Source organism: Podarcis raffonei, chromosome 3 (assembly GCF_027172205.1).
Source record: "Podarcis raffonei isolate rPodRaf1 chromosome 3, rPodRaf1.pri, whole genome shotgun sequence".
Classification (NCBI taxonomy): domain Eukaryota; kingdom Metazoa; phylum Chordata; class Lepidosauria; order Squamata; family Lacertidae; genus Podarcis; species Podarcis raffonei.
Genome location: NC_070604.1, coordinates 107,848,515 through 107,874,716, shown reverse-complemented (window position 1 = coordinate 107,874,716; position 26,202 = coordinate 107,848,515). Strand labels below are relative to the sequence as shown.

Below are 26,202 nucleotides of genomic sequence, written 5' to 3'. Positions count from 1 at the left end.
TCCGCAGCCATCCGGGTACTACGCAGGCTGTTTGCAACCCACGGGCTCCCTGACACTCTCGTCTCAGACAACGGGACTGCATTTACGTCAGGAGAATTCCAAACCTTCACAGCGCAGAACGCCATCCGCCACATCCGTTCGGCGCCATTCCATCCTGCCACCAATGGCCAAGCAGAACGCATGGTGCGGACCACCAAGGACACCCTTCGCCGCATGACGCAAGGGGATTGGGAGTACCGCCTTGCCACATTCCTTCTAGCACAGCACAGCACCCCCAGCTCAACGACTGGCCGGAGCCCCGCTGAACTACTAATGGGTCGGCGCCTTGCAATCAGATTGGACCGCATTCACCCCGATAGAGCTCAGGATGAGGTAGTGGTGGGGGAAGGCAGGAACCCCCGGACCTTCGAGGCCCAGGACCCAGTGTACGCAAAGAATTTTGGGGCAGGCCCAGCATGGGTACCCGCCACAGTCACCAGGGTCACTGGCCCCGTGTCGTATGAGGTGCTAACAGATGGGGGGCAATGCTGGCGCCGCCACTGCGACCAGATACGGCGACGATTCCCGGGAGAAAACCAGGAGGAGGAAAGGTCAGAGGAGTCCCAAGGGAACAGAGGGGCAGTGAGGCCCATAGAGCACGAGGGGCCAGCAGGAGAGGCAGAATCAGTAAATACAGAGAGGACCTGCGAGGCCGAAAGGACACCGGAACCAGAACCACGACTGAGCGAGCCGGTTGCGCCAGACCAAATAGCCCCATCACAGCCAGCATCCTTGGAACACGAGCCAGAACCTGGACCCCGGACCAGGGAACACCCCAGGCCGCAACGCACACGTAGGCCGCCAGCGTACCTCGAGGACTATGAATGCGACCTCCCGGGCAGGACTGGAACTTAGAGGGGAGGGGTGTTATGTACTGAGTTGAATAGGATCCAAACTGCAGCAGTCTGATTGGTCCTAGAACAATAGGATCCAAAAGGCAGCAGTCTGATTGGTCCTAGAACAATAGGATTCAGAATGCAGCAGTCTGATTGGTCCTAGAACAATGCAGCAGCATGATTGGTTGGCAGGAACTACCCAATCATGCTCCAGATAGAAGTGAATCCACAACCTGATTGGCTTACAGTAGAATTCCGGAATTAGCCAATCATGTGCAGCCCATTGTGTAAATAATGTATATAAAGCAGATACTTTGAGGGGACTTTCATTCATTCCTCCTCACCACTATGAGCTGAATAAAGAGCATGAAATCACTTCGCGACTCTGAGTATATTTCAACACCAATCATCTAGAAGAGGGACTGCCAATTTTTAGGCCTTTTAAGGATTTCTGAGTGAGTTCCATGAGCTGCCTCCTCTGGGCACTTCTCTCAAACCTCCTCCGTATCCGCTTCTCTCTCCTGTCCCCTCCAAGAGACAGAAAGAGAGAAAGTGTGTGTATGCATGTTTTGTTTTCCCACGGGATTTGGGTAAAAGCCTGAGAAAAATGTATCTGAGCCCTGAAAAGTACATAAAACTAAAACAGGAAGTGGGAAAGACTAGCGTTTCACTCTTACACCTTCCTCTTTCAGTTCTATGTAGTTTTCCAGGAAGAAAAAGGTAGCCACCTCATGACCTGGGAGAGGAAGCAGTGATTAGTTTTGGAGGCTCTGAGGTTTCGTGGGCACTGGGGGAAGACTTCAAGGGTGCCATTGCGCCCACGGGCACCCCGTTGGCAACCTCTGATCTAGATGATACCAGGGACACACAATAGTCAGACAGGATCCCACCTTGAAAGACAATAGAGTCATAGAATTGGAAAGTTGGAAGGGAACTCCAAGGGTCATCTAGTTCAACCGCCTGTGATGCAGGAATCTCAACTAAAACATCCATGACAGATGGCCATCCAACCTCTGTTTGAAAACCTCCAAGGAAGGAGAGTCCACAACCTTCCAGACTACAGCTGTGCGCAAATGGCCCCTCAAGATCTACCCCACCATTTGGTGGCAGAGAAATTGTGGGCAACCGTTCCACCAAATTTCTCCAGGGGGAGGATAAATTCTGCAAAGAAATGGTGGAAAATATTTTGAGAAACGTCTACAAAATGCTTCCCTTCCCTCCCCCCCCCCCGTGGGAAAAAGTGTGGTGGTGGGGCAGTCTTCTGAGAAACTTCTGCTTAGCTCTACTCTAAACTTATAAATTCTCATTGTGCTAAAGGGCCATTGGTGTTGTATTGTTTTTAAACATAATACTTGCCTGGGGGTGGGGAGAAGAATGTATCTCCGATCTTATGTAAGGAAAGTAAGATAAAGGAGGCATATTAGGGGAAATTGATACTCTGAAACATATCCTAAGGCAAATAGCTGACTTTTTGTCATTAATTTTTCCTACCCTGGGGGGTGAAGCTGGACCTGCTGGTTTGCCTAGCATACTGGAAATTGGTACATTCTCTCTCTCTCCCCATTATATTTTATTAAGTTTCAACATTTTTAACCTAGACAGTCAAAACACAATTTCATCTTTTCTCTCGTTTTTGTTGACTTCCCACCCCTTTTTCCATGGAGTTGTTGTTTCTTTAGTACATTCTCTCTCTCAACATCATATAAGCCTACCCAACACATTTTGCTGCCTGATGCACTATAGCAAAAGGCATCCTGCCTGCCCTCCTCCCTGGTTGTGTTCACAGTCCTGTTGACTGTGCATTCACTGTGTTTTCAGTGCTGAGTTTTTAACCTGTGGTCGCACCATGTTATCCAAAGTGCATATGCATCTTGGACTTTGTTAGCAGATACTTCTGCCTGATGCCTTGTTTCTCAAACCAGCTTCACACTAGCTGGAGTTCTTAAAAGGTAAAGGTAAAGGGACCCCTGACCATTAGGTCCAGTCATGGCCGACTCTGGGATTGCAGCGCTCATCTTGCTTTATTGGCTGAGGGAGCTGGCATACAGCCGGCATACAGGTCATGTGGCCAGCATGACTAAGCCGCTTCTGGCGAACCAGAGCAGTGCACAGAAACACTGTTTACCTTCCCGCCGGAGCGGTACCTATTGATCTACTTGCACTTTGACGTGCTTTCGAACTGCTAGGTTGGCAGGAGCAGGGACCGAGCAACGGGAGCTCACCCCGTCGCGGGGATTCGAACCGCCAACCTTCTGATCGGCAAGTCCTAGGCTCTGTGGTTTAACCCACAGCGCCACACGCATCCTTGCTGGAGTTCTTAGGCCATTCTTAATTTGTTTCTGGGCAAGGTGTGAACGCCTTTGCTTACGGGTGACCACCCCACTTAATGCCCCCAGTGCGTACATGAACAGAAATGAATCTGACACTGGTCAAGCCATGCTGATTATGTGATAGGGGTGAGGAGGGGAAGAGTTGTGAAATGTACTAGGAGAAAACAACTTCACTGTGCTCTTAAGGAAGAAATGTGAACATACCCCAAGTCAAGGTGCATAATACCCAAGGCCATAAGTTATTTTGGTACCTACAGCAGAACATCCCACAAGCACCTCTCCCCTTCTCTGGCAGTAAAAATACACTAATAAATTAACTAACACGGACAGTTTGTTCTCTGACCATGAAAATTTGCAGCTTAAGATGACTAACTCTGCCTAACCGTAGAGCCGGCCCTGATAGCACTAAAATTGTCCACATGGTTTTGAGCTCCCCCTATTTTTCTGTGCCATGCCCATCACATGGCCAGGCATTTTAGCACACAGACAACAGGCAGAAAAATTAAGTGAGACCTATGGTAGGCCTGATCTGCAGCGCTTGCACTCATCGTCTGTTTAACATCTGTGCCGCAGAAGTTTCTCTTGCATTCCATTCTGAGCCCTGTTAGGATGCTGCCTTGTACTTTCATGCATCAGTTATGAAAAAAAGCAAAGTCCTCTCGCCCTGTTTATTCATATCAGCCAGGCAAGAGGACAAAAAGAGCTCCTTCTACAGAGTCTAATTGGCACCTAGGCATGAATATCCAGTCCTCTTTCCACCTTTTACACAGGCTGCAGACATCTGAAGACTGCTTCTGTGATAGGGCTGTCACCGGCTATAAGGAATCTTAGTCGGGTAATGGTATGAGTATGTCTTTGTTAAGCAATTGATCAAATCCACATGGATTTCAGTATAAATTGCAGTTCTGAAGCAAGAATAACACTTCCTTTGCTCTTAGGTGATACACACCCAGCTAGTGGGCTGGATCCTTATCTCTTCCACCCCCAGCCATGGGCATAGCCGGGGGGGGCAGGGAGGGGCAGCTGCCCCACTAAATCAATAAAAATACATAGGCCCCAACCAAAGGCCTGCCCCCCCAACAAAAATCCTGGCTATGCCCATGCCCCCAGCCGCCCACCTCCCTGTCAATCACCTGATATCACAATGACATCAGTTGACTGGTTTTTGCATAGCTCCCTGCACAGTAGCCCCAATGACCACCTGACCATTGGTGGTTGCAAAGAGCTCTGCATGGGGCTTTGCAGGTGTTACTGATCAGCTGATTGGCGGTACCTGCAAACCCCCTTTGGCCCAGCTGCATCTTTACCTGGTGCACCCCTGACATCATATATGATGTCAGATGCAGGGCAGGTGAGGGGGTGCCACAGAGTGGTGCCCTCCTGACACCAGCGTCACTGCTGCTTACCAGAATGCCATGTGGGCACAGCAGGGTGGCAAGGCCTGCATGGGTGGGAACACCAGAGGTCAGCGGAGGCCGGCTTGGCTCCCTCAGTGTGCTCATACAGCCCCCATCCTTGCCTTGCCTTTCTCCAAAGCTTCATTAACCACAAGCCTCAAAATTTGGGATCCCCTCCAAACCCGTGTCAAAGCTTTGCAGTCATTTTGCAGTGAACCCCCCGCATTTTGCAACACCCCCAAACTTAATAATTGAGACATCAAACCAGGGTTCATATATAACACCCCAAAATCCAACATTGGCACAGGTTTGGAGGGGATCCCAAATTTGGGGGTTCGTAGTTAATGAAGCCCTTCTTCCCACACTGTTCCAGTAAGTGGCTGCAGAGCTGGTGTCAGAAGGGCAACTCTGCAGTTCTGCACCAGTTGCTCCTGGTTGCGACCCCTCTGGCAGCCTCTCTGTCCATGCACACAAGATACATTGCTCACAACTCCTGCACACATACATATGGCTGGAGAAAAGCTCCTGCATGCCACTTCCTACATATGAATTGCACATGCTCTTGTGGCGCACATATAACACAGTATTGAACACATGCACACTGGTTTCCTGAGTTTCATTTAAGTACATTTTATTATTATTACTCCTGTCATTCCTTTCTCTTGGAGAGAAAGACAACAAGACTCACAGGTCTCTCTTTAATTCAGTGGACGTTTAGGGATTATTTGTTGTTTGCTGCCTCTTTAGCCCACGGCTCGTTAATTTGCTTTTAACGCAGTGATCTTATGCCTGGGAGTAATTCCCCTTGAAACTGAATGGAACTTACTTCTGAGAAAACCCACTTAGCATCACTTTGCAGCTTACTCAAGCATGCCGCGTTACTGTGTGCTTTTCCAGTGTATAACTGACAGCAGGGAGCACAAACTTGGCGGTGGTTGGGTGGGGGCAGGGGAAAGGAGGTTGGTTGATTTGTGAAGGCAGCAAGGATATCCCCTCCTCCCTTATTCATTTCCTTAGTTTATTGCAAATGCTTTTGGCCTGCCCCTCTACAGAGATCCCAAGACAGTATACAAAAGTAAATAAAAATGAGGCAAACCAATCCAATATAATACGGGTCCCATGCATGCCATAGATTTGAAGCATATGGATTCCTCCTCAAAGTACCATGGGAGCCGTAGTTTGCCACTCTGAGAACAACAATTCCCAGCAGCTTTAGCGAGCTACACATCCCAGGATTCTTTGGTGGAGGCAAAGCCATATGCTTCAAATGCGTTTAAAATTTATGGTGTAGATGTAAAAGGTAAAGGACCCCTGGACATTTAAGTCCCGTCAAAAGGCGACTATGGGGTGTGGTGCTCATCTCGCTTTTCAGGCCGAGGGAGCCGGTGTTTGTCCACAGACAGCTTTCCAGGTTATGTGGCCAGCACGACTAAACTGCTTCTGGTGCAACGGGCAATGTGACAAGTGCCACAGTGGTACCCATTTAACTACTTGCACTGGTATGCTTTCGAACTGCAAGGTTGGTAGAAGCTGGGACAGAGCATCAGAAGCTCATCCCATCACACAGATTTGAACCACTGATCTTCTGATTGGCAAGCCCAAGAGACCCAGTGGTTTAGACCACAGCACCACCCCCGTCCCTGGTGTATATGTGACTACAATTAACAATAAACCCATATAACCATAAAAAAAACAGAGGAATAGACATAGAATCATAGAGTTGGAAGGGAACTGAAAGATCATCTAGTCCAACCCCCTGCAATGCAGGAATATGCAGCTTTTCCTTATGGGGATTGAACCTGCAACCCTGGCATTATCAGCGCCACAATCTAACCAAATGAGTTATCCATGCAGTTAGAAACAAGCAGAAGGGACTAGATCAGGCATCCCCTAACCTTTGGCCCTCCAGAGGTTTTGGACTACAATTCTCATCACCCCTGACCACTGGTCCTGTTAGCTAGGGATCATGGGAGTTGTAGGCCAAAACATCTGGAGGGCCACAGGTTGGGGATGCCTGTACTAGTTGCTATTCAAACCCTGAACTTTAAAATTCCTGGGCAAGTCAATGATGTCTAACCTGGTGCGGATATGATTGTCACATTGGTGCCAGTTGCACCCCTAGAAGGAAGACCCTCCAGAGAAGGCGAGATTCTCGGTTGCCACCCAACAAACTTCACCCTGGAACAGGGCATGGAGAATATTCTCCCCTGAAGATGGGCAGGCTGCTATAGGGAGAAGCTCTTCTTCAGGCATTTGGGTCCCAGCCATTCAGGGCTTTAAAGGACAGCAACAGCAGCTCTGAGGCGAACGGGCATCTTTCAGAATTGGTGTGACATGATGCCATCTGGCTGGACCAGTTAGCATTAAGGCACTCATATTCTGCACCGATTGGAGCTTCCAGGTCATCTCCCAGGGCAGCCTCATATACAACACATTGCAGCAATCCACTATTCTGGGAAGCTGGAATATTAAAATTTTGTTGCAATTACCAAAACAAAAAACAAAAACAAAAAAACAAACCCGTACTTGGAGACAGGTTTCGATTATTGTGCAGAAACACCGAGAGAGGAAAATTTAAGAGTGTACGAGAGAATGGATGGACTTTTGCAGCTAAGAGCCTTCTGCACCAAGCAGATGAAGGAAGCGGCCTAAGAAGGTGATTGAGAGCGAAAGTGAGTGTGGGAAACCCATAACATAACCAACATTTACTTGGATCCTGAAGCGAGGAGACCAAATGAGCGCCGCAACCGCCGGTGGAGAACAAATACTTGCGAGAAAACCACCCACACAGTCCTTATTTATGCTTCTTATTAAAACTGTGCAGAATAATAAAAAAAAGGCCAATGGACTCTTAATTCATCAGCTCCCTGTTCATTGCGGCGCGCGCACATTTTAACGCACAGCTGGAGCGCAACGGGAAAGCGAAGCAATGGGCTGAATACGAATTGGGAGGCGGGTGGGAATCACCAAAGAAAGGATGCTCGGGATGCAGAAGGCGAAGGTGAAAGGGGGGGGGGAGAGACCAGACTTTTAACTGTTCTCCAACAAGAGGAAGGCGGCGGAGGGAGGGAAAGGGAGCTGGGGGGGGGGTCAGAGCAAAACGGGCTTTGGTGTTCTCGTTCCGGCCCCTTTTTGCAAAGTTTGACCTGCCAAGCGTGGGGCGATGAGGAGGGACCCGAGGCGCCTGCTCACTCTCGCCGCTCGCCAAACCCCAGAGACCCCCGAGCGGATAGAGGGCGAGGTGGTTGCAGTGCTGCGCGTTCCCTAGGGGGGGCGCAGCGGGTCCCAGCAAGGCCGGACCCCCAGCCTTAAGCCGGGCGGAGGAATGGAGGAGATCAGCTCACCACTCTCCTTCTTCCCGGCAAGGCGGCTCCGGGCTTTGCGCGCGCACCAGGGTCATGGAATCATGGAATCGTAGAGTTGGAGGGACCCGCGGGTCATCTAGTCCAACCCTCTCCAAGGCGAGGATCTTTTGCCCAACGTGGGGCTCGAACCCGCGACCCCGAGATTAAGAACCTCGTGCTCTGGGGCGCGCCAGAGAGCGGACCGCGGCGCTTACCTGGCAGCAAGGGACGATCGACTCCGCCAGTGGGGCGCAATGGCATCACTTGCAGGTCCAGACGCCAAGGACTGCGGGCTTTTAAAAGCGGGTTTGTGGACTCTGTTTTAAACACGCACCACACGTCGCCCTCCCCACCCCTAATTCCCAAACCGCCTCACCTTGCTGTTGGCCTCTGCCCAGCTGTGCCCTCTCGCCTCAGTCGCCGGCCTCCTTGGCTCAAGGGCGCCCCCTCATGGCGACATCTGCCCAGGAGCGTCCCGTTCCTCTCTGCCTCCGTGCGTCAGAGGAGGGCCAAGGAGGGGGCTCAGGGGCAGAGCAGCTGCTTGGCATGCAGAACTCTCCAGGCCCCACACACCGCAGGCATGCGTCCCTCAGAAGGTTGCCCCAGAGGGAGAGTGGGCCTGGAGCTGAAAATTTTTCCCTGCCCTGGCTATACTCTCTCATCCCTAAATAGGAGAGGAAACATAGAAAATGAAGCAGATGGCTGTAGCTCAGCGGTAGGACACCTGTCTGTCATGCAGAAGGTCTCAGGTCCACTCCCTGGCCTCTCCAGGTAGGGCTGAAAAAGAGACTCCTTGCCTGGAACCCGGGAGCTCTGATGCCAGTCAGGGGAGACTAGTCTTCGCCAACCAGAAGTTGAGGTTGATAAATCCCATCAGATCTATCCATAGCCAGGGATAATGGGATTTATGGTCCAAAATATTTGGAGGGTACTTGGCTGGGGAAGGCTGGTGCAAACAGCGCTGATCTATGTGGACCAGTGGTCGGACTTGGTATAAGGTGAGCTGCCTGTGCCTCTCAGGTTAGACTGTTTTTATACCCTTGGTTTGTTAACCATTATGTATCCAGATACCAGTTTCAAAGCCATCTGGTCCCACATCTGCACTAGATGGGCCATTGGCCTGATCCTGCAGGCTCTTCTTATGTTCTGTTCTGCCAAAGACATGCACAGAATTGCTCTGACCATTGTTTTAAGAAGTTGGGAGGGAGTCAATTAGCTTTGCTTTTTGGTCTTCTCTTAGTAGCAACTATCATCACCACCTACTGCACGTCCATAAGAGTCACCCCAAATTTCACCATGCAAATTCCAACGTGTAATCTCAGCAATGTAAATAATATCAAATGTAAAATAAAAATTAAAATGCACCGAATAGAACATTCTGTGTCAGTTTCAATTTCAATTTCAATTTCAATTCAATATATTGCAGGAGTGAGGTATCTCAGACCCTGGGCCCTCCAGGACTCTCCTCAGGCCACTCTGCCTCCCCAGCCACACCTGTGACTGGCCCTGCCTTGCATTCTCCTTGAGGGTTTTGGCCTGGCTGGCATATGCCCTTGAACTCTGAGTGTGCCTCTTGCTTGTCCAGATGAAGGCTGGAGAGGTATATAGGGTGTTTTTTTTTTAGAAACCAACCCGCTGTACAAAGTTTTTTTAAAAAAAGCATTTATTGTTCTGCCCATTTCTGCCTGTGGCATCTGGGACATTGTTCAGAACGGAATGTGGCTCTTAGGCTAAGAAAAGTTTTGTATTCCTGCTATATCGAATGTAACTCTCCAAGTTCAATAAAGTTTGCTCTGTATATGGGAGAGGTAGGAATTTCAGCACACACACAGTAGTTCTCTGGAGTGTAGATTTCTTGCTCTCATATTTGTGTCCTAGTGACACTGATCCAGAATGTTTAGGTATTTGTCTTCACAACAGCCCTGTGAGGTCTGCGAGAGAGAGAAAATGAGAGTGACTGGCCCAACAGGATTTTCTTCATGTTTAAAGGTCTGTATACTTCACTGCAACTGGCCTCCCTTTGGATTCCCTGATTCCTGCTGCTTTGAAATTCTTCAAATGAACCCTTCAGCCCTGCGCTGCCACGCACTGGAGACATTTTTTCCGTACGCCTTGCCCACAGTTATCTAACCCACGGAGATTTAATAGCCTGCCCTGCTGCTGCTGGTCTAATCAGGCTTCGTCCAGGGAGGGGAGGGGTACTGCCACTCCGCTTTGTTTATAGTGTGGGTGGGTCAGCCCAAGTGGGTCATATAGAACAGCGCTAGATGGGGGAATTTGGCAGCTGTCTCAAAGTTTCCTAGCTGTAAGTTATTACCAGGTTGCCATGCCCACAAGAAGGAAGCCTGCTTAAACAAGGGCACCCCTTTCTGTTCCAGCAAAATAACCATGATGACCAAGCAGAAAAAAAGAAACCTGTTGCTATTTAAAGCCCCTGCTCATTTCCATCCTAAATACAGGGTTCCTGTGGCACAATGCAAGCGAAACAAAGGACAGTGGTTTTTTGTTCCCCCTTCAAATCCGTTAATTAAATTTCTATACTATCCTTCATCCGAGGATCACAGGGCAGTTTACACTATCAAAACACCCAAATGCACAACACGGTAGCAAATAAAAACAATAGCCCCTACAGTAATTATTAGAATCAAGTCACCACATCAGGTATTTCCAGGAACTTCTATTAAGGGAGTGGGGCTTCGCAATTCCCCACGTTTGGATTAAGAATGTGATGCCAAACCGACTTGTCCATGAAAGTCATTGTTATGTACTGAGTTGAATAGGATCCAAAAGGCAGCAGTCTGATTGGTCCTAGAACAATAGGATCCAGAATGCAGCAGTCTGATTGGTCCACAGGAGCCACCCAATCCAGCTCCAGGTGGAAGGGAATCTGCAACCTGATTGGCCTACAGGAGAATCCCGGAATTAGCCAATCACGTGGGGCCCATTGTGTAAATAATGTATATAAGGCAGACATTCTGGGGGAACTTCCATTCCTCCTCACCACTATGAGCTGAATAAAGAGCATGAAATCCACTCTCGACTCCGAGTATATTTCATAGAATCATAGAATCATAGAATCATAGAGTTGGAAGAGACCACAAGGGCCATCGAGTCCAACCCCCTGCCAAGTCATACATTCAGTCATACATTCTGAAAGTGTGTGTAAAAAGGTAAAGGTAAAGGTACCCCTGCCTGTACGGGCCAGTCGTGACCGACTCTGGGGTTGTGTGCTCATCTCGCTTAAGAGGCCGGGAGCCAGCGCTGTCCGAAGACACTTCCGGGTCACGTGGCCAGCGTGACGAAGCTGCAGCTGGCGAGCCAGCGCAGCGCACGGAAACACCATTACCGCTATAAAGCGGTACCTATTTATCTACTTGCACTTAGGGGTGCTTTCGAACTGCTAGGTGGGCAGGAGCTGGGACCGAACGACGGGAGCTCACCCCGCCGCGGGTAGTAAGATGATAAAACTTTTCTTCTCCTAGTAACACGCCAGAAATGTCCATTCTCAAAGCAGCAACTGAGATTATGGGCTAGCCTAGTGGCCCCTGTGGATTTCCTCTATCCAGGCATCTGCACCCTCTTCAGGCACAGAAGGGAATCACGGCATGCTGCATCTGCAGCCAAGATTGACAAGCGATGTGAAGCTGCTACCTTGGTCATTGAAGAGGATGTGTGTGTGTGTGTGGGGGGGGGGGTTGAGGAAGTGTTGCCCCTTGGATATCCCAGACCCCCTCCTTAAAAGTTCAGCTTTCACGTAAAAAAACATGGGAAGGCTGTTGGCCTTTTGTGGGGACAGAAGGAAAAGCACGCAGTTGGTATCATTAATTCTCTCTACAGTGGTACCTCGGGTTAAGTACTTAATTCATTCCGGAGGTCTGTTCTTAACCTGAAACTGTTCTTAACCTGAAGCACCACTTTAGCTAATGGGGCCTCCTGCTGCTGCCGGGCCGCCGGAGCACGATTTCTGTTCTCATTCTGAAGCAAAGTTCTTAACCAAGGTACTATATCTGGGTGAGCGAAGTCTGTAACCTGAAGCATATGTAACCCGAAGCGTATGTAACTCGAGGTACCACGGTATTCCCAATTTTCAGGAATGGTTCTTATTGTTTATGCAGACAAAAACACCAGCACCCACCCACAAGATGGAGGTTTCAGGAGATCCCAAGATCAGCAGAATAGTGGATGAGCACAGATTGAATCTTGCTGCCTAGGCTGTGCAATCCTGTCCCTTCTGGGAACAGGGTGGTGTAGGCAATGTAGGCGGGACATCAGGTGATGTGGCATCAGGTGAAGGCCAAGGTTTGAGGAACATGGCCTGGTTGGTCAAATTGGGAGACCAAGATTAGCTTGTGAGCCAGAGGTTCCCCACCATGACCAAGGGCAAGGACCATGGGGTTCACACTTCCTTGCAGTGCTCTATTGGGAGTAGGGGAACAGCCAGCTGAATTCCATGTCTCCTGTTTGGCAACTTCAGACTGTCTCCCCTCTGGAAAGTTGGACGAAGGTATTTGCAAGGAGCATAATACATGGTCTGGGAGACATGGGGAGGTCTTGGGATTTGGCCTGACTCTTAACACTGCCAGACCCTCTCCTCCAAGCCTTTAAGAGAGTTAACTCGACTGATGTGTCAGCAATGGAGGTCTTCTGAAAGCTTTTTGCTCCTGCTCCTGGTCATTAATCTCTCTAATCCTCTTTTTTGCTGAAGAACTATTGTGCACCATCTCGGCTCATGTGGCACAGCCAGCAAATGGCTTTTGCAGCAGTTCCTGCCTATGTGTAAGGTTACTCCCATTTCTTCCTGTGAAACTGCGAAAACAACAACACATATTGGATTTTTGAAATCATGTTTCTAGGGTGTGCCACAATCCGGCTATTTTTTGTGACCAGTGGCCAAAGCAAGGTATGGTCTATAAAAAGGGACTTTACAAAATGCAATCATCTATCTGAAGGTATCCTCTCTTTGAAAGACTGTCTTTTCCAAGTTTAGTTTAAAACCAAGAGAAAGGAGGAGAGCAAGAGGGGCCTTGAAGTTGCCCACCAGCACTTAGCACCTAGAGGAGAAGGGCAGGGAGAAGGGCCAGCTGACTGCACCGTTGCAAATAACAACAACAACAACAACAACAACAACAACAACAACAATAATTTATTTATACCCTGCCCATCTGGCTGGGTCTCCCCAGCCACTCTGGGCTGCTCCCAACCGAATATTAAAAACATAATACAGCATTAAACATTAAAAACTCCCCTAAACAGGGCTGCCTTCAGATGTCTTTTAAAAGTAAGATAGTTGCTTACTGCCTTGACATCTGATGGGAGGGCGTTCCACAGGGCGGGTGCCACTACCGAGAAGGCCCTCTGCCTGGTTCCCTGTAACTTCACTTCTCGCAGTGAGGGAACCACCAGAAGGCCCTCAGAGCTGGACCTCAGTGTCTGGGCAGAACGGTTGAGGTGGAGACGCTTCTTCAGGTATACAGGACCGAGGCCATTTGGGCTTTAAAGGTCAGCACCAACACTTTGAATTGCGCTTGGAAGTGTACTGGGAGCCAATGAAGATCTTTCAGGACTGGTGTTAAATGGCCTCAGGGGCCACTCCCAGTCACCAGTCTAGCTGCCACATTCTGGATTAATTGCAGTTTCCGAGTCAACTTCAAAGGTAGCCCCATGTAGTTGGTTTGTATTCCTTTTGAAATTTGATTTGCAAATTTGTATCTGTACAAATAAATTAGCATATACAGATCTGATGAAAATCTGTGTCCTCCATTTTTGGATGACACATTTCCTCCCCTCTGCCCATTTTGATGATGTGCAAGAAGCTATCCTCATACACAGTGAAATATACTCTGAGTCGAGAGTGGATTTCATGCTCTTTATTCAGCTCATAGTGGTGAGGAGGAATGAAAGTCCCCTCAAAGTATCTGCTTTATATACATTATTTACACAATGGGCTGCACGTGATTGGCTAATTCCGGAATTCTCCTGTAGGCCAATCAGGTTGTGGATTCACTTCCATCTGGAGCCGGATTGGGTGGCTCCTGCAGACCAATCATACTGCTGCATTGTTCTAGGACCAATCAAACTGCTGCATTTTGGATCCTCTTCAACTCAGTACATAACACACAGTCTGACCAGCAGACTGATACAAAGCCAGGTTGCATTCCAGCTCAACAAAGCTACCATAAATAGGTAGTGGCTTGGGGTGGGCTTGTGTGCAATCTAACCTGCCTAAACACAGCATGCTGTTAATGTTAATTGCAATAAGTAAATGACACTCCCCATTTTAATTCATGAATATACCATTCAACAAATGACCACTTGGGAGCCATAATTCAGCCCACCCTGACCTAAGGACGGGTCACTTACAATGAAGCATCATTACCATTTTATTTTTTGGATGACCAGCTGCAAGGAAGAAAATGTTGCGCAAGAGAAGGAATTTTGATCCAAAGGTACAGAAGGCCCCCAGCTGATAGGATAGATATGACCCCTTTCCATTCATCAAATGATTGATCCAATGACTAGGGAGGGTTGATTTTCACCCCCTTCATCAGGTGGTGGGCTGGGTATAGAAATGTATGGCCATCTCAATGTAATGACTTTTTGTCTCTATCAAAATTGGTGGGGGCTGAAAAATTTGCTTTTGGGGGATGAATCAAGTCCTCAGGTTGGGGTACCATTAACCACCTCTGCCCTGGGGACAAAAATTATGAGCTCCCTTTCCAACAAAAATTGCTCTAGTCAAGAAGTATATGGTGTTGAAATATACTTGGAGTCGAGAGTGGATTTCATGCTCTTTATTCAGCTCATAGTGGTGAGGAGGAATGGAAGTTCCCCCCACAGTATCTGCTTTATATACATTATGTACACAATGGGCTGCACGTGATTGGCTAATTCCAGGATTCTCCTGTAGGCCAATCAGGTTGTGGATTCAATTCCATCTGGAGCTGGATTGGGTGGCTCCTGCGGACCAATCAGACTGCTGTATTGTTCTAGGACCAATCAGACTGCTGCATTCTGAATCCTATTGTTCTGAGACCAATCAGACTGCTGCATTTTGGATCCTGTTCAACTCAGTACATAACAGGTGTTACCCACAATTTACTTCTTGACTAGAGCAATAGCATCTTGCTTGGAATTTGAGTATCACACAGCCTTGCTAGTGTGCACTGAATTTAGGTATTTAGGGGATGTGATGAGCTGTGCTGGTGAAAAAATGTACCAGTTGGTGACATTAACATGCAAAAAGCATGCAGTCTCGTTTGTAAGGAAATGGTATATATTTGAAATAAATGTCACCAGACAGCGTGGAAGTGGCTCACTTATTTGGCTCCTTCTCTTCCACACTATCTGAATCTCTCGTTCACTTGCATATGGAGGGAATTGGAACACTACTCAACAAGTTGTCTTGGGCAAGTAACTTATCTGTCATTCTTACCCATCCCAAAAGGTTGCCGGGAAGTTAAAATGCTGCTCTGAGTTCTCTGAAGGAGGGGAAAAGGATACAAAACAAGTAGATAAAACACGAGTACATGCTGCACTCTGTCAAAGGACAAATAGCTCAAAATGGGAACACTCATCCCTCAGTCATGGGTAGCCTTTCCCTGATTTGACCCTTAGCTTTTACACATTCAAAAGTACTACATGCCCAGTAGAATTTGTATTTCTTTTTACTTGAACAGCAAACATCATATACCATGGTTTCAGATGCAGCAGCTTAAAACACAGCAAGGTTGTTTCTTCTCTGCCGCATTTCAAGGTGCATTCTTACATTGCTGTACATGCCAGGATGTGTGTCTTCAGCTGATGAGCATCACTTGTTGTCACAAGAGACTAGGGCCCTGTGGGACTTGACATCTTTCCGCAGGGCCTGCAAGACAGAGCTGTTCCACCAGGCCTTTGGCCAAGGCACAGCCTGACTCCCTCCTTCCGCAATCTTCATGGAGCTCTGGCGCAATGGTTGCCATTGGTTTGAGTTGAATTAATTTTATAATGAATGATTTTAGAGTGTTGTGTTATGTTGTGTTGTACTGTTGTACTGTTTTATTGTTGTTAGCCGCCCTGAGCCTGGCTTCGGCTGGGGAGGGCGGGATATAAATAAAATTTATTATTATTATTATTATTATTATTATTATTATTATTATTATTATTCCCTGTTTGCTGCTTCCCAACTCCTATTTATGTCCTGTGCACATGCACAATGGCTGTCTCACATGTACACACCTGTGGCTTACGTTCTTAGATCAGTAAGGGTTAAGGGCAAGCACAACAAACAGCAGCGTTTCTCCAGAAACTACAGGATGCAGAGGGATCGGGGCTAACATCATGTGTGCTCAGCTTCAAACGCCGGCAGTGGGATTGTTCTGGAGCCAGAGTAAATGGTTATGTGTACACAGCCTTCACCGTCAATTTCTTCTGAAACGTCTGTACCTCAGAAGGGGGCCATAGGCAGCAGTAGATTGCATGTTTTGCATACAAAACCCCATCTTCTATTCCTGGCATCTTCAGCTAAAATAATAAGGGGCATTCAAGGGCTAGGAAAGGGGTCTCCATCAGAGACCATGGATCTGCTGGTGGTGCTCAGAGCAGACAAGATTGGCTAGAGCAGCGGTTCTTAACCTTTGGGTCCCCAGATGTTGTTGGACTACAACTCCCATCACCCCTGAGCTCTGATCTTGCTAGCTAGGGATGATGGGAGTTGTAGTCCAACAACATCTGGGGACCCACAGGTTGAGAACCGCTGGGCTAGAGGGACTCAAGGTCCTGCTTAGTACTAAGGAGCTTCATCTTTCTCCCTCACTGTCAAGAGTTGCTTGTGGCTCTGGGGCAAGCACAGGTCCAAAGCCAGAGTGGGTGTCCAGGGGATGGGACAACTTTCTTCAGATCTCAAGCACAGGAAGTCAGGAGATCTGCACTAAGGCAATACTGAGCTGAATATGGTCTTGTAACAAGTTGTAGCATAGCCTTGTAAATAAGCCAGCCAAAATTACAAGCCCACCATGGAGGAACAGAACTTCTTCTCGGAGTTGGAATGCCCTCCCCAGAGATTTCCAACGTGATAATCTTTATGGAGCCATGGGAAGATATTTTTATTCTCGCAGACCTTTGAATTTCAGTTTGGATTTTAGATCTGGGCACAAATGGCTTTCTCTGTGCTTTTTCATAGGTTGGGTTTCTTTTTATAGCAATTTTACTCTGGTCAGGTGTTATGCTGGTTCTATGTTCCTATGACATTTGCGCTGAGATGGTTTTATAGTTTGCATTGCATTTGTATACTTCCCTGGTTTTTTGAAAACCATCCAGAGGACTTGGGTTGGTTGTCGGCTTGGAAATGGCACCAGATCAACCAGCAAGCAAACAATTGATGCTTCTTAGCCTGCTGTGGACTGGGAGAAGAGGGAGGGAGAGTTCCTTACCTCTTGCATTATTAGCCTGCTGATTTCTGTGCTGACCCCAGAGGAGGGACAGAGCACTCTGCTCCCCTTCTACAATCCCACTTATTTGCCAGCATGGAATTCCTTATCATCTGTTGCTCCACTAGCCTAGTGGACATCTCTTTCTCATGTACTTGAAAGCAGATGGTCCTTTGTAACAATTGTAAAGAATACAATCCCCTTCTCCTGGTCATATAACTCCTGGGTAACTTGCACATTTGGGATCCCTCCACACATCCCTTTTATTCTGCATTCATGATAATCTGTGCTCATGGTGGTATTGGGGCAATTATACATTCTCAATACTGTTTGCACTTACTCAAATTTCAGGGTAGATATACTGTGTTGTTTCCACTCAGTGCATACATGTTGTTGTTGTTGTTTAGTCGTTTGGTCGTGTCCAACTCTTCGTGACCCCATGGACCAGAGCACGCCAGGCACTCCTGTCTTCCACTGCCTCCCGCAGTTTGGTCAAACTCATGCTGGTAGCTTCGAGAACACTGTCCAACCATCTCGTCGTCTGTCGTCCCCTTCTCCTTGTGCCCTCCATCCTTCCCAACATCAGGGTCTTTTCCAGGGAGTCTTCTCTTCTCATGAGGTGGCCAAAGTATTGGAGCCTCAGCTTCAGGATCTGTCCTTCCAGTGAGCACTCAGGGCTGATTTCCTGAAGAATGGATAGGTTTGATCTTCTTGCAGTCCATGGGACTCTCAAGAGTCTCCTCCAGCACCATAATTCAAAAGCATCAATTCTTCGGTGATCAGCCTTCTTTATGGTCTAGCTTTCACTTCCATACATACATAGCCTGTAACTTTCTGCTGAAATCGTGTTTTTTTGTTTGTTTTTAATATCACAAATGTTCTAGGTTTTGGTCCCACTTTAGTTGCCCTGTAGTGCAAGAGTGCATCTCCAGATAGCAATAATGTGGCCTCGTTGAGGAAGTATCACAGAACAGACAAGTAAAAAGGAATGGTGTGCGGATGCTATGTTTGCATGAATGACATATTGCAGAATGTGCATGCAAAAAACAGGGACCCTTCCTTGCTTACGCCCACGTCCTGAGCTACAAGCATGGTGATGAGGATAGCCTACCTGGCAGGGCTGTTGTAAGTTCGAAGGGAAGAAAGAAAATAAATAAACGAAAAGCCACTTTGTATCACTGAAATGCTATTTAAACGATTTATTATAAGTTTCACTTTACATCAAGCAACATAATACATGAGGAGTGTAATGGCACTTTTCATATTTAATAAATAAGAACATCAGTGCATTTTAAAGCTGTCTGCTGCTGTCAACAGAAATTTCCTGCCTGCCCCCATGAAAGCAGAATGAGAACCCCCTGGAGTCTTGCTGCAAAATGTAGGTCAGGCTCACCTCAGAGTACTCCAAGCCTTGTTCATAGCTAATGCAGCTTTTGCAAAATTAAAGAGAAATGACAGGCAAGAAGTTCTTGTTAAGTGGCACAGACGGGGACTACTACAGTAGCGGGTATATCTGGTAACCATTAAACCAAACTGATAATAAAGTAGTATAGAAAGCATGGAAAAATGAGTCAATAGATTTTTAAGCTTGTGAGCCAATGCAGCAGCACCTTATGGCTCCCTAGTCTGAATTGTGTTGTCCATTTCTTTCAATGCCAGAAGCAGAACTGAGTTTACCTCCAATTGCACCATGCCAAAGAAATGAGTGGGACAACTCATGTCTCCACACCAAACACTTATTTCACCATCAATGCCTGCTGGTATCTGCACTATACCCTACCCTCCAATATTTCTCCTCAGAAAATAGGGACATCCTATTCCATACCCTCCAACATTTCTCTGATGGAAATAGAGACATCTTAAGGAAAAGCGGGACACTCCAGGATCAAATCAGAAACTGGGATGACTTCTGTAAATCCAGGACAGTACCTGGAAAATAGGGACACTTGGAGGGTCTGCTATACATTTAAAGCAGTGTCATACCACTTTAAACTGTTGTGGCTTCCCAATAAGAAACTGTAGTTTGTTAAGGGTTCTGAGTTGTTAGGAGGCCACTATTCCCCTCACAGAGCGAAAGTTCCCAGAGTTCCCTTGGAAGAGAAAATGACTGTTAAACCATGAGCTGTGGCTCTGCGAGGGAACTGGGAGTCTCCTAACACCTCTCAGAACCCTTAGCAAGCTACAGTTCCCACGATCCTTTGGGAGAAACTATGGCTGTTTACTCCTGCCAGCCTAGCAGTTCGAAAGCACCACAAAAAGTGCAAGTAGATAAATAGGGGAAGGTAAACGGCGTTTCTGTGCGCTGCTCTGGTTCGCCAGAAGTGGCTTAGTCCTGCTGGCCACATGACCCAGAAGCTGTACGCCGGCTCCCTCGGCCAATAAAGCAAGATGAGCGCCGCAACCCCAGAGTCGGGCACGACTGGACCTAATGGTCAGGGGTCCCCTTTACCTTTACTTATGGCTGTTGATATTGCTTCTCAATATGTCACCATGAGATAAAAGCCATGTAGGAGCAGTTTGCCGCCCGTGGTGGTTAGAACAACACTTCAGTGACACAGCCAAATGGGTGGAGACTGACTGTGTGGGCCTTTCTCATCAAACGGGCCTCCTCGTCTCTTGACAGGGTGCCAGTTTTGTGGTCAGGGGTGTGGCCTGGTAAGAGTCACATGGGCGGCATAGATAGGTTCACCACCCCAGCTTTAAAGAAACAATTGGAAGGTAAAAAATGAATTTGGTTGGGTATGTTTATCACGGAGAGCTTGCCTTCAGAGTCATTTACCTTTTCAAAAGCACAGCACCAGCCCATGAGGTCTATTTGTTACCTAGGGCATTTCTAGCGCCTAGTATTCCAATTTTACGGCTGCCTCTTTGCAGCAATGCAGCACAAGTTTTCGTTGTATCATCCGATTGCTTCTAAGCAACGATCGTTTCATCCACGTGAAGTGGATGTATGAACAGTTCAGAAATGATCTGATTGTTCACTGAAGTTATATTAACAGTACTTTGATCCTGTATTGAGTGCTAAGAACAAATACAAGGATTTCTGTGTATTGACCTTCCTGGGTCAATAGCAGTGTGGGATAGCTTGGGTGAGAAAACGTGCCAATCTCCCTCTCCCCCCCCCCTTGTCTTTCTGCATTACTTGCTTTGCCCTCACAGAACATTCCCCTTCTGGCTCCCAGCCATTTCAAACTGAGATGTCACCTATCTCCGGTCTCATGGTACAACACTTGCTCATGGATCTTAATTACAAGTGCTCTGTTCTCACCGCAGGGTTAATGATGGTTTTCTAGGGGTGTTGGGTGAGTTAAGTCATTTCCATTTCAAAAAGTGAGAAGTTACTGACCGCAGGCAGCTGTATGGAAACACCCGGCTTGCAATTCTCTTGAGCCAAGAAATTTCACGCAATGTATATTGCAGCATCTAGTAGTTTGACAGTCGACCACTTTGACATGAAAAGGAAAATAAGCCAGCCGCCTTGACTAGCAGGCCTGTAATCATGCAAGTGGCTTCATTTGACTTATTTGTGATCTGTGTAGGAAAGTGACTAATAAATGCTTTAAATAAAACATTCAAATTCAGGTAGGTAGCTGTGTTGGTCTGACTCAGTTGAAATAAATTAAAAAATTGTCCAGTAGCACCTTAGATACCAACCAAGTTTGTTCTGGGTAAAGTATAAGCTTTTGTGTGCATGCACACTTCTTCAGATACACTGAAAGAGAAGTCACCAGACCCTTATATTATGTTTCAGTGTATCTGAGGAAGTGTGCATGCACACAAACGCTTATACTGTACCCAGAACAAACTTAGTTGGTCTCTAAGGTGCTACTGGACAAATTTGTTAATTTATTCAAATGCTAAGTGTTGTTAGTGTTGCTATTATTAATAATACAATATAGTTATAAAGAACCCGTGATCTGAGTGTGGATCCTTGGGTAGCAAGAATCAACTCTGTTGACAAATGTACCCAAGAAATGTTGTACGATTTCTCCACCCATTCACAGAATTTTTAAATGCCTATTTATTTCTCTGCCTTTATTTTCTCCCCCTCTTTGTTTTCTCGTTGTCGTTGTTGATAACTATAATTATATAATATCTTGATCAGAAATGTTTCTTATTTGCTATGTTGTTTTCCAGACTGAGATTACATAAATGCCACACATTGTCAACTTGTTATATTGTTAAAATTGAATAAAAATATTTTTTTTTAAAGGAAAAACAACACCCAAACACTTGGAGGTGGTTTCAGCTGGTCTGGGGGAACCCCAACATTTGCAGAAGTTCAAAATCCACAATGGGGAGAAGGAACCCTCCCCTGAAAACTGCCCAGTGGGGGTGAAGCAGGCCCAGTGAGCATGGAATGAGGGGACTATACTGAAGGAAAGACTATAAGAACTGATAGAAGTGGTGAATGGAAGGGAAGAGGACATGGTTTATTGGCTGGTGCCCTGAGCAGGAGTACTGCATGCTGCAACGTTTTGTTGCAAGCCCCACTTGCTGCCACAGCAGAAATATTAGTAGTCATAACACAGTAATATCTAGATGCTTTTCTGTAGACCCTTGGCAGAAACAGGAGAGGAGGAGCAGCCAGAAGCAACTGCAGGTCAGGCAAAACTTTTGCCATCTCTTCCTGCTTTGATTTCCTGCTCTTCCCACTGATTCACAGCAGCTTGCTTTGACTTCTGGGTGGAGTGGGGAGTGAAAAACAAAAAGGCAAAGAAAGAAACAGAAAGTCAGGTTGACATGGCTGACTCTTCCGGACTACGGATTACTGGAGGGGAGTGTCTGGGTTCAAGTTTATATTTTCCTTTGCTGGTTAGTGGGCAGGAATTGAAGTACAGTAGTAGCAGTTTTATCTGTTTAGCTATAAGCCATCGCTTGGGGGGAGGGGAGAGTTGAGCCACAAATTTGGCTCTTAATTTCCCAGCAACCAATACAAACAGAGAAACACGTCAAGTAACATGATTTTCCTTGTCCAACTGAAATATACTTGGAGTCAAGTGTGAATTTTATGCTCCTTATTCAGCTCATGGTAGCAATGAATGACACTTTCCCCAAAACGTCTAGCTATATATACATTATTTACACAATGGGCCCCGCATGATTGGCTAATTCTGGGCTGCTCCCGTAGGCCAATCAGGTTGCGGATTCACTTCATCCAGGAGCCTGATTGGCTGCTCCTATAGGCCAATCAGGTTATGGATTCACTTCCACCTGGAGCTGGATTGGGTGGCTCCTGCGGACCAATAAGACTGCTGTATTCTGGATCCTATTGTTCTAGGATTCAGCTCAGTACATAACAGCGACAATGAAAAGCTCACAAACTCACTTGATGTCACTAGTGGGGGATATAGTTTAATATTTCTATATTGTATGGAATGCTAATGTTTATGCGTCGTCGTCCCCCCTTTTCTATTCCATTTCTAATGTATATATGTAAATAATATTCTACAACTCAAGTTGCTTGGTAGAATGAGAGACTGAGATTGGTAAGCCCCATTGAACTCAGGCTTACTGGTACTAATTAGACAGGTATAGGCAGCACATTTTTTCTTTAAAAAAATATGTTTAGGGGTACTTTCATTTTCCTACTCATATTGAAATACTGTCTCTCAATGAGGCCAAACTTAGATTCACAAAATGTTTAGGGGTATGCGTCCCCTCCAGAAAAAAAGCACTGGGTATAGGATTATGCTGCCGTTTATTTTATTTTCCTAATCCCACGCATGCCGTTGCCAAAGTCGAGTCAGATAGCAAGCCACCTAACTAAACTGCATGCAGCAGATCAATATCCTCACCTAACAGCTTCAAGTAGCTTTAATTATGCTGAGTGCTTGATGAACAAGTATCACTTCTTCCTCCAAACTGGCCTTGTGAAGAGTGGGAAATAGAGTTCACAGTTGTGTGTATTGCAGCAACAGTAAACAATATGCTGAGTAGAACCGTCTTGCAAACAAGGCGTAAGAAACTAGCTCTTCTTACGCATCTGCAGAGAACAGACTCTCCTATAGAAGCACACACTGGGCAGTTTATATATCTTCAGTTGCAGTACTTACTAGGTGCAGAATCCACTTTCTCATCACACCACAGATGGATAGGTCCTTAGCTAGTTAAATATAGTGCTGTATAATCAATACCATTCAATTATAGGTATGCACATTTGGTATATATTAAGGGTTGAAGTCAAGTGTTGGACAAGAGGAGCTGTGGGAGGAGCATATCAGAGCTTGCAGGGCAGCAGCTGAAGAAAAAGGGTTTTCTTGTGTGTGTTTCTTGTGGCTGATTAGCTGCTCTCCCTGTGCAAAGGTCAGAGGGGGCAGGGCTTCTGTTGAGGTAGGTGATTAGCTGTGGGAGGAGCTTATCAGAGCTTGCAGTTTGATCCATCTTTTAGATTTAGGGGAGCTAGTCTCAAACGTTTGTTGGGGGAAACCTAGGTTTTTTTGGGGGGATTTATTTGTCCTGTCTTCACGCTTTTTATGATGGAGGACCGCTGTAGTCACCCCCAACGACATGTTCTCAAGATGGAGGGTGAGGGAACAGCTGCAGTCGCCTGTGGTTCCTGCGCAATGTTTGCCATCTTGCCAAAGGTTGCAGGTAGCTTTACCTGCAGCAATTGCATGTTGATTGCCCTCTTAAAAGACAAAGTCCAGCAACTGGAGGAACGTGTAGCTACGCTCCAAAGAATTAGAGAGCTGGAGCTCTTCTTGGAAGCAACAGAGCACACCATCTCCACCAAGGAGGAGACAGGGGACTCCCCTGAGAAGGAGGCTAGTTCACCAACACAGGAGCCAGATATATGGAGAAACGTGACTCAAAGAAGTAGGAGGCCCAGGGTTCGCTCTGATTGTTTAGAAATAAGCAATCGCTTTGAGGTCCTTTCCCCTAGCATGGAAGACGAAGAGCAGACTCCATTTGAGGATCTCTCCCTCATTACAGTCGATCAGGTATATGAAGACGAGCAGCAAAGGCAGTCCTCAGGGAATGTCCAGGCGACCTTGGAACGGACAGCTCACGGAAGAACCCCGACCAGACCTAAGAGGAGGCGTGTAGTGGTGATAGGGGATTCCCTGCTGAGGGGAACAGAAGCAGTGATCTGTGGGCCTGACAAGATGTCTCGGGAAGTGTGCTGTCTCCCCGGGGCTAAGATCCAAGATGTAACTGAACGACTGCAAGGAATCATAAAACCCACTGACAAATACCCCTTCCTCTTGGTTCATGTGGGAACCAATGACACTGCAAGCAATAGCCTCCAGAAGATCAAAAGAGACTACGAGGCTCTGGGCAGGAAATTGAAGCAATTAAATGCACAAATTGTCATCTCATCTGTCCTCCCAGTTGAACGACGTGGCCCAGGGAGAGAGGGGAAAATAGTGGAAGTGAACAACTGGCTTCGCAAATGGTGTAAACAGGAACGGTTTGGATTCTTAGATCACGGAATGCAGTTTCTTGAAGATGGACTTCTGGCAAGCGATGGGCTGCACCTCACAACAGTTGGGAGGAATGTTTTTGCAAAAAATCTCAGAAACCTCATCAGGAGGGCTTTAACCTGATTAATGTGGGGGAGGGAGACAGTGCTCCTGAAGGTAGGAGTCTATCAATTGATGAAGATGATCATCCAAATGTCATAGACCAAATGGAGCAAACAGCACGCAGACCTAGTGGTGGGAGGAAAAAATCCTTAAATAAGAGACACGGGGGAATGATTAATGGACTTCAATGTCTGTACACTAATGCGCAAAGCATGGGAAATAAACAAGATGAGCTTGAGCTCTTGGTACAGCAAACTAAATATGACATAATAGGAATCACTGAAACCTGGTGGGATAAGTCCCACGATTGGAATGTAATAATGGAGGGATACAATCTATTTCAGAGAAACAGACCAGACAAGAAAGGAGGAGGAGTGGCGTTATATGTCAGGGATGTGTATACCTGTGAAGAGATCCAAGATTTAGAACCTCAAAGCCAAAGTGAGAGCATTTGGGTCAAAATTAAGGGAGAGAAGAATAACAGTGACCTCATTGTGGGAGTTTACTATAGATCCCCAAGCCAAACGGAGGACATAGATGATGCCTTCCTGGAACAGATGGCCAAGCATGCAAAAGGAAGGGAGATAGTAGTAATGGGGGACTTCAATTACCCGGATATTTGTTGGATGTCAAACTCAGCCAAGAGCATAAGGTCAAACAGATTCCTCACTGGCCTTGCAGACAACTTCATTGTCCAGAAAGTGGGAGAAGCAACAAGAGGAACAGCCATGTTAGATCTGGTCCTAACCAATGTTGATGACCTGGTTAGTGGGGTAGAAGTGGAAGGATCATTAGGCGCGAGTGATCATGCTCTTCTGAAGTTTACTATACAGTGGAAAGGAGCAGCCAAGCATACTAGGACTCAATTTCTCGACTTTAAGAAAGCCGACTTCATAAAACTTAGGGAAGTGCTGGGTGAGATCCCATGGACAGTAATACTAAAAGGAAAGGGAGTTCATGATGGCTGGGAGTTTGTTAAGAGGGAGATAGTAAAAGCACAACTTCAGGCAATACCAATGAGACGGAAACATGGAAGGTGCCTAAAGAAGCCGGGGTGGCTATCTAAAGATCTTTTAACTGAGTTAAGATTAAAAAAGGATGTGTACAAAAAATGGAAAAGGGGGGAAACCACCAAAGAGGAATTCAAACAAATAGCCAGCACGTGTAGACACAAAGTCAGAAAAGCTAAAGCACAGAATGAACTCAGGCTTGCTAGAGAGGTTAAAAGCAACAAAAAAGGCTTTTATGGGTATGTTCGTAGCGAAAGGAAGAACAAAGAAACAGTGGGGTCACTCAGAGGAGAAGATGGTGAAATGCAAA

At 46.7% G+C, this 26,202-nt stretch overlaps 1 protein-coding gene across 3 annotated transcripts in view; it reads right to left on the bottom strand.

The window, feature by feature from the left end:
- Positions 1 to 26,202, bottom strand: part of SLC8A1 (solute carrier family 8 member A1) — a 309,346-nt gene that overhangs the window by 267,601 nt on the left and 15,543 nt on the right. The window contains exon 1 of one of the 3 annotated variants that reach the window (XM_053383507.1): positions 8,162 to 8,222. The exons of the other annotated variants lie outside the window; for them this stretch is intronic. Within the exon in view, the coding sequence (XP_053239482.1) occupies positions 8,162 to 8,207 (46 nt within the window). The 5' untranslated portion in view covers positions 8,208 to 8,222. Of the gene's footprint in view, positions 1 to 8,161; positions 8,223 to 26,202 lie in introns of those variants that run through there. 3 annotated transcript variants of the gene reach the window in all.